This window comes from Eucyclogobius newberryi, unplaced genomic scaffold (assembly GCF_026437365.1).
Source record: "Eucyclogobius newberryi isolate DKJ021-1_F unplaced genomic scaffold, fEucNew1.0.hap1 SCAF_7, whole genome shotgun sequence".
Classification (NCBI taxonomy): Eukaryota; Metazoa; Chordata; class Actinopteri; order Gobiiformes; family Gobiidae; genus Eucyclogobius; species Eucyclogobius newberryi.
Window position 1 is genome coordinate 11,132,678 of NW_027316389.1, and position 8,956 is coordinate 11,141,633.

Below are 8,956 nucleotides of genomic sequence, written 5' to 3' on the forward strand. Positions count from 1 at the left end.
AGTACTGAACACTCGCAATACTGACCTAACCTAATACTGATGTGCAATTCTGTCATATGTGCAATTACTGTGAAATTCATGTGCAATTACTGTCGTCATCACATGCAATGGTATTTATGTATTTATGTATTTATTATTTATTTATTTGTCTATGGGAGTTTTTATTTATAGGAGATCTTCTACTGAAAGTGTTTTTCAGACTTCCTATAAGTGATCTGTTCTTCTGTATCTACCGCTGTATCTTCCTGCGTTGCACCAATGAAATTTCCCCATGTGGGACAATAAAGGATTATCTTATCTTATCTTAAATTAAAACTCATGATAATTGCTTTCACACGCCTCACATATAGAGCATGAATACATCACGTAATAAAAAGTTTGTTGTTTTCTAAACAGTTGTAAACTTGTACAATAAACCCTGAGCAAGCATTATTGGAGAGCAACTTCATATATAAATGTAATTAAAAAAATGAATCACAAACACCACAAAGTATTGAATTTAAATGATATTTAATCAAAGTTTTTCAGTGCTACTTCAGTTTCCAAAGACTCACTCAGATGAGTGTGGCCCTGTAGGCTGTTCATAAAGTACCTACAAAGTCTACATTCAATTCAAAAAAGCCAATAAGTATTGTATATTGGCTTAAATCCGTCCACAGTGTGATGTGTTCCTCTGACCAGTAGAGTGTCCAGTTTAGGATCCAGCTGTGTGCTCAGTTGCATGCGGTCATGATCACAGATATGACTAAACTAACCAGTGCCGCCATCAGAGCCCCCAGTAACAGCTTCCAGGAAAGACCCTAAAAGAAATGGAAAACGGTTGTATTTAAAGCACTTCAGGACAAAGCTTTTGAAGTACGAGGTTAAATCCAAAATATGCACTCACCGACGATTGTGTCTTCTTTGAGTACATAAAGGGTGTCTTCCCTTCTGCCAAAGTGTAAGGAGCTTTGACTGGTCTGGGGTCTTGGTCTCCAGATTGTCTCTTCACAAGTTTAGAGAGCTCTGCGTGGATTGCCTTAATTGAAGAAGACAAGGGTGTAAAAGACAAGGAACTAATCTAGACAATCCACATTTTTGTTAATGTTTCATTGTAAAAGCACACCATAAGACTTTCTCTTTTCGTGCAAATACTTCTTCCACTAAAACATAATTCTCAGTGGCTGTAAATGAGCTTATCTCACCTTAGTGGATGGCTCTAGTTTCAGGGCCCTTTTCAGTAGCTCCATGGATTCTTTATAGTGGCCCATTTCTGAGAGGAGCTGAAAGACAAAAGAGTCAGCACACACTTCTCGCCGCTACTGCTTTGCACCTGAGAGAGTGTGACCACCTTTCCGCTCCTGAACAGGGCCTTGACATTGTGGTGGTCCAGCTGCAGCACCTCGCGGCAGGTTTTCAGGGCCTCCTCGTTCTGCTCCAGTTTCAGCTGCGCCATCGCCAGATTGTTGAGGCATTTGAGCCTGTAGTCCTTGATCTCGTCCTCCTCCGCCTCAGCGCCGGCTTCATCTGTGGACACCACGAGAAGATCAGAAATGTCACCATTCGAGGAAGAGAGTTGTGTTTTTGGTTCATGTAGGAAGTTGACCAAGACCCACAAAGGCCTCAGTGGAGACAGGAAACCCACTGTCTTTCCCTATGAGGAAGTGGAGAATGAACGCCTGGATCGCTCTTATCAGAAAGACTCGAAATACTATGTCTTCTTTCAAAGCGCTCCTGCCCATTTGTTAAGTCAACAGTCGCCATTTAAATCAATCTCATTTTCTATATTTTTTTTTCACTCAAAGCTCTGGCTTATACAATTTCTGCAGGATGTCATGAACTTGTAATAACATGCTAAAATTAAAAGTACTCCCTACTTTTACTTTTACAGATACCTGCTCTCAAATGTGGTGACGTCAAGGTAAAGAGTATCCACTTAAGTAAAGTACAGATACCTTAAAACTCCAATGTTACTTTCCACCTCTGAAAAGCCATCACTCTGTCAGCTCATTCATCAGTTAGCATCATATTGTTTGTTACACAGCTAACTCAATGGGTGTGGCCTATTCATGATGCTAAAATTTCAAACTTGATTTTGATACTAAAGAACATGTTTGATACTGATTTCAATACCACAAAGATAATAATAAAACAAAAATAATAGCAGATTCTTTAATATTACTACTTTTACTAGTTTTGATATAGAGACGACCTGTCAGGAATGATTTTGTCCTATTTGTTTTTTTGTTGTATTAGTATTTTTTTGATAACCTGCCAACGTAGTAGTAGTGTAGTTTGGCCGAGGCAGAGCACTGATCATATTGTAAATTCAAATGTGAAATTGCTGTTAAAGTTTCACGATAAAATAATTAGAGACCAATTTCAGTTCCTTATTACAAGTACAATGTAAAAATGCATTTCAGCTGTAAAGAATCTCAATCTCAGCTGTTACCTGTACACTTTGTGGTGAGCACCTCCAGGCCCATGCAGTAAGCTCTGGCCGCGCTGTTGAACTCCTCTCTCTGGAAGTAGAAGTTTCCCCGCTCTCGTTTGTCGTTGCCGATGCGTATGCGCTCGGCGATAGTCAGCGTCTGAAGGTCTGCTTTCTTTTGGACATCCGAGAGCTGCAGCTGATAGAGGAGTGGGGCCCAGGCCGGAATGTCAGGCTCTCTGTGCAACACACCACATCAGATACAATTATGCTTGTTTCCCTGAACTGCTTTCATGTGTTGCCAGGTTTAAAAGGACTCAGATCATTCAGTAGTGTTGCTGGGCTTTAATTGATAAAATAGTTGGATAAATACAGCGATTTACCTTGTTAGTTACTGTTACTAATACTACATCTTACTTTTGCCACTTTTAGCCCATAACAACTGAAGAGCTACTAATTATACTGCATATTCTCGCGTTTCATCACAAAATGGCCTTTTATTGCAGGGGAACAGGAAGCAGAAAATTATCCTTGTTAGGTAATTTCCCTGACAATCTTTTGCAATCTTGAAATTAAGCAAAGAGACCCCAGACGAACTTCATTCTGTAAAAAAAGAGTTGGTCTCTCGGACTATTAAGATCTACACACAGCTACGATTACAGCCACATAAGATAACATACAGACCTATAATCAATGGAGCCTATGGTCAAAACGTTGGCTAGTCCAAAAGCAAGGCATCCTGGGATCAGGATCAACAACCACTGCACTGTGTTTCCATTTCTGTTGCACTGTGGTCGTATTGTAGTTGTACTGTGGTTGTCCTGTCCTTGCACTGTAGCTGCCCTGTAGTTGCACTGTAGTTGCCCTGTAGTTGCACTGTAGTTGCCCTATAGTTGCACTGTGATTGCACTGTGGTTGCACTGTGGTTGTACTGTGGTTGCCCTGTAGTTGCACTGTGATTGCACTGTGATTGCAATATGGTTGTATTGTGGTTGCCCTGTTGCACTGTGATTGCACTGTGATTGCACTGTGGTTGTATTGTGGTTGCCCTGTTGCACTGTGATTGCACTGTGGTTGCACTGTGGTTGTATTGTGGTTGCCCTGTTGCACTGTGATTGCACTGTGGTTGCCCTGTAGTTGCACTGTGATTGCACTGTGGTTGCACTGTAGTTGTACTGTGGTTACCCTGTTGCACTGTGATTGCACTGTGGTTGCACTGTAGTTGTACTGTGGTTGCCCTGTGATTGCACTGTGGTTGCACTGTGGTTGAACTGTGGTTGTATTGTGGTTGCCCTGTTGCACTGTGATTGCACTGTGGTTGCACTGTAGTTGTATTGTGGTTGTATTGTGGTTGCCCTGTTGCACTGTGGTTGCACTGTAGTTGTATTGTGGTTGTATTGTGGTTGCCCTGTTGCACTGTGGTTGTATTGTGGTTGTATTGTGGTTGCCCTGTTGCACTGTGGTTGCACTGTAGTTGTATTGTGGTTGTATTGTGGTTGCCCTGTTGCACTGTGGTTGCACTGTAGTTGTATTGTGGTTGCCCTGTTGCACTGTGATTGCACTGTGGTTGCACTGTAGTTGTACTGTGGTTGCCCTGTGATTGCACTGTGGTTGCACTGTGGTTGCACTGTGGTTGTATTGTGGTTGCCCTGTTGCACTGTGATTGCACTGTGGTTGCACTGTAGTTGTATTGTGGTTGTATTGTGGTTGCCCTGTTGCACTGTGGTTGTATTGTGGTTGTATTGTGGTTGCCCTGTTGCACTGTGGTTGCACTGTAGTTGTATTGTGGTTGTATTGTGGTTGCCCTGTTGCACTGTGGTTGCACTGTAGTTGTATTGTGGTTGTATTGTGGTTGCCCTGTTGCACTGTGGTTGCACTGTAGTTGTATTGTGGTTGTATTGTGGTTGCCCTGTTGCACTGTGGTTGCACTGTAGTTGTATTGTGGTTGTATTGTGGTTGCCCTGTTGCACTGTGGTTGCACTGTAGTTGTATTGTGGTTGTATTGTGGTTGCCCTGTTGCACTGTGGTTGCACTGTAGTTGTATTGTGGTTGTATTGTGGTTGCCCTGTTGCACTGTGGTTGTATTGTTGTTGCCCTGTTGCACTGTGATTGCACTGTGGTTGCACTGTAGTTGTATTGTGGTTGTATTGTGGTTGCCCTGTTGCACTGTGGTTGTATTGTTGTTGCCCTGTTGCACTGTGATTGCACTGTGGTTGCACTGTAGTTGTATTGTGGTTGTATTGTGGTTGCCCTGTTGCACTGTGGTTGCACTGTAGTTGTATTGTGGTTGTATTGTGGTTGCCCTGTTGCACTGTGGTTGCACTGTAGTTGTATTGTGGTTGTATTGTGGTTGCCCTGTTGCACTGTGGTTGCACTGTAGTTGTATTGTGGTTGTATTGTGGTTGCCCTGTTGCACTGTGGTTGTATTGTTGTTGCCCTGTTGCACTGTGATTGCACTGTGGTTGCACTGTAGTTGTATTGTGGTTGTATTGTGGTTGCCCTGTTGCACTGTGGTTGTATTGTTGTTGCCCTGTTGCACTGTGATTGCACTGTGGTTGCACTGTAGTTGTATTGTGGTTGTATTGTGGTTGCCCTGTTGCACTGTGGTTGCACTGTAGTTGTATTGTGGTTGTATTGTGGTTGCCCTGTTGCACTGTGGTTGCACTGTAGTTGTATTGTGGTTGTATTGTGGTTGCCCTGTTGCACTGTGGTTGCACTGTAGTTGTATTGTGGTTGTATTGTGGTTGCCCTGTTGCACTGTGGTTGCACTGTAGTTGTATTGTGGTTGTATTGTGGTTGCCCTGTTGCACTGTGGTTGTATTGTTGTTGCCCTGTTGCACTGTGATTGCACTGTGGTTGCACTGTAGTTGTATTGTGGTTGTATTGTGGTTGCCCTGTTGCACTGTGGTTGTATTGTGGTTGCCCTGTAGTTGCCAGCAAAACATTACAAGTACGGTGTTTGCATAGCTTTTAATATTACAACTGGATTAATATAGATTCTAATAGAATACTTAAAAAAAGAGTTCCAAATACCACATACAGTGCTAAAAGTGAAAAAATTTAAGGAAAGCGTCAATAATCTCTCCAAATCATGTTACTGGGGTTACACTGCCTGGTCACCTCATTTTAATATTAGAGTTTAATGGTTGTTTTTATATTAACTGTTAGTTATACATTTCTAAACAATGTGAAAACAATTTCCCCTCTGTGCACTTACTGTTGTCCATCAAACATCAATGTTTGTACTCTCTCATAATTAGAGTAGACTTTACACACTGGCTGCAAACACCATTTAGGTTCAGTCTGAGCTGGTTCTGCTTCTATTGTCAGATCACATTCATCATGTTTTTAAACACAACTGAGAGGGTTTTCTTTACCTTCCACGATGTCCATAGGCGTATTGTGAATCTGCCAGCAGTAATGCAATCTCACCCTTTTGCATTGAGATGACGCACTCCTCCAGAGCCTACAGGCAGCAAGAAGACACTGTTACTTTTTTATACTCATGGTTCTTTAATTACTTACATTACATTTAAAATATATATATAAGCTTTTGATCAGGAAAACATGCTATGTAAATGAGGAAATGATAACATTGAGGATGTTGGATTATCAGCAGTGATGGGCGGCTCGGATCTTCTCTAGAAAATGTTCTAATGGAGTTTGATTTTGGCAATATTTTTTTTCTTCCACACAGTGTGGAATGTAGGCCAAACTGGGGATCATGTTTTTGTCTTTCCACTTGTGGAGTTCAGTCTAAGGACAAGGACAAGTGAAACTGCCGTTGTGTTAAGTGAGCCAAACTGCTGTGTGTAATATACTTCTGTTGTATTTTGACTTGTAGTATATCGTGTAACAAGCACGTGCACAAAGTGAGAGAGTTCCTAAGGATTTCATCATCATTTAGAAACTGATTTCCAAAAGGACATTGTTATGGATAAATACACTTTTTCCTGCCTCTGCAATATAATGAACACTAAATGCAGAAATTTACAAAATGATAGTGGTGGCCTAATAGTGACAGCACATCGTTGGTCCTGGACTCACCTGGTTCACGTCTCCTTCTCCGATCACAAACACCAGTTTACAGTCCTTCTCTACCACTGTGCGGTCCTCCAGCACGGCCTGCATCCTGACGGTGACCTCCTGACCCCAGGTAGGACAGGGAGGGCACCCCGGCTCCAAAATCTTCTTCCTCAAGAGCCGGTCTTCTGTTAAAATGCACAGGATACATTTACACCCTTTGATGCATGTAATAGCCTCCTCTAAAAATGTTGTTCTAACATATTCCACTGCCTGTGGTTTCAGTTTACACAAAAACACTCAGCAGAACGATGAATGTTCATACCATATTTGGTTTTATACGTTTCAAAATGTATAGTTCAAAAAGAATAGTCAACACTTAAGTATTACATATTTGGATAATGTATCTAGTGAGTTGAGCTAAGGAACTCGTCTGAAGGCTTCTGAAGAGAGGCTTCCTCACTGTGGACCTGTAGAAGGCCTGCAGGCTTCATCAATGAGGACTATTATAGTCCTGTTTATTGACCTTCATCAAAAGACCCTTTGGCTTTTAGAGGAAAAAAACAAGCACTTCATTATAATTATTTTTACATTTTCTTTTTTCTCCTGATCATAGCAGAGTTTATAAAACCCAGATGATAAATAAGTATAGACCATAAACAAACACTGAGTTAGCAGCTTGGCAGCTAGTTACTTTATTTATTTATTACATGTTGTTTCACTATAATTAGCATATTAGACAGATGCACACAAATGCAGATATCGAGTTTGAAAACTACCATTGTTCATTTTCCTTCCCAGAGAGTTGGGTTTAACACAAATATTTGTATAATGTTCACCTGTAATGTCCTGCCATTCCTCAGACGCAAAGAGTTCCTCAAAACTACTGGTGGTCCACTCGTCCACGACGTGCAGCGGGAACAGAACCTCTGTGGTACTGTCTCTCTCGCACACAGACTCGTCCTCTGAAGGCTCCTGGAAGCGCACCATCTTGAAGCTGTTGGTCTTCCTGAGTTTCCTGTGTCCCCTCCATCCTTCTTTGCTGCTGCAGCCGTGCAGAGAGCAGCCTTGTTTCTGCGGATCGCTCGGCTCCGGCTGGCTGCTTTGGCTCTGCGGCTTGTTTTCCTCAGAACATAAAGGCTCTGTGTCTCTGAAGGAAAGATCACAAGAGTCTTCTTTTAACTCAACCGACTCAAAAGTTAGGTCCGTCTTTGCCTCCATCATAATCCAGAAAACACATGCACATCAGATAAACAACATGGAACAACTCCAGTTAAATCCAGGCATCCATTTTTCCATTTGAGAATGCAGCTCCAGTTGTTCTGTTCTGCTCTTCTCTGTCCTCGAGGGTCTGTGTGTATTTCCCTCCTGCTACAAAAATGATCATTGGAAAGAAAGTGCGCGGCGCATCGCAGCCAGTGGCCTGTGTACTACTAATCTCTGGGATTAGAAGAGAAAGCCCAATCTGGCAGAATGTCTGTAAGCTTCTTATTGACTTCAATGTTGTCACCATACAGTCTCCATGAAACTGTCACACGCTGCCACGCACCGGAAAACACGCAGAACATAACCTGAAATAAGGCCTGTATACTGTAGAAAAGGTGTAAGTATGTCAGCCCTGATCACACACACACGATGACTCGATTAATCCTGGCACAATCTTCTTACACAGGGGTAAATGTGTCCGTATAAATAGGTTAAAACATATGCTATAATACATTCATTGGAAAGGCGAGTGCTTTAATTTTTCTGCAATTATGTAATTTTTCAGGTTTGGGGTTCGCCACCTGCCCATCTTCCTGGAAACATAATTTGCCTGTAATGTTCGAGAGAATGTCGTTAAACCATGAACCTGCATCGCTCCAGAATACTTGGTTAAACATGCCTTCCCTACAGAGCTGACTTTTGGCTGGGCCCAGTACGGTGTCACCTGCTTGTCGCCATGAAGACTGTTAAGCCAGACTGTGGGACATTCCAGGCAAAGCACAACGATCTCCATGGAGACAAGCACCAGACATGACACGGTGCACCATGAAACGGTGCTCGGGTCCCTGTGCTTTTCCTCCCACACACCTGTCGCCCAGTGTTTGTAGAAGTTGTTCCAAATCAAGTGCTGCAAGGATCAATATAAATCAGATAGATATTAACAACACAAAGGAAATACTTAAACTATCTATGCGTTAAAAATACTACTATCTCAGCTACCTAATACTGGATACCGTTTAACAGCTTCAGAATTCAATCTATTCTATTTTCTACCATTCATTCTACTACAGGCCTCCTCGGCGTGTAGTATTCGGCTGCAGAATGAAATGAATGAAAGTATCCATACTACAATTATATCACAATCAAACAAAGTACTCCATCTGAAAGAAACCTCCTGTTTTTAAAATGAAAAATGTTGAGCAGGTTTATTTGTAATCATGCGTTTCCTTATTTAGTCTAAATTAGCCTTGATTTTGACATTGTTACATTTCCATACCAGAGTTTGGCAAATACATTGTTAAATCATGATAATATTTG

The 8,956-nt window shown here is 41.9% G+C and overlaps 1 protein-coding gene across 1 annotated transcript; it reads right to left on the reverse strand.

Moving 5' to 3' along the window:
* Window positions 1–703: 703 nt before the first annotated feature.
* fkbp16 (FKBP prolyl isomerase 16) lies at window positions 704–7,843 on the reverse strand. The gene is made up of 8 exons (XM_072435770.1): window positions 7,273–7,843; window positions 6,458–6,621; window positions 5,788–5,876; window positions 2,432–2,649; window positions 1,331–1,506; window positions 1,185–1,262; window positions 887–1,018; window positions 704–800 (listed from the first exon to the last, which is right to left on the reverse strand). The coding sequence occupies exons 1-8, from the start codon at window positions 7,655–7,657 to the stop codon at window positions 714–716; spliced, it is 1,329 nt and encodes a 442-aa protein (XP_072291871.1). The 5' UTR covers window positions 7,658–7,843; the 3' UTR covers window positions 704–713.
* Window positions 7,844–8,956: the final 1,113 nt, after the last annotated feature.

What these genes read in the sequence shown, in the direction of transcription:
- fkbp16 (XM_072435770.1), bottom strand. Translation starts at nt 7,657, where the DNA reads ATGATGGAGGCAAAGACGGACCTAACTTTTGAGTCGGTTGAGTTAAAA. An exon ending in GAGAAGGAGACGTGAACCAG is followed by an intron (nt 5,877 to 6,457) that starts GTGAGTCCAGGA and finishes TGCTGCCTGTAG; the next exon opens with GCTCTGGAGGAGTGCGTCAT. An exon ending in CCCTGTTCAGGAGCGGAAAG is followed by an intron (nt 1,263 to 1,330) that starts GTGGTCACACTC and finishes TTTGTCTTTCAG; the next exon opens with CTCCTCTCAGAAATGGGCCA.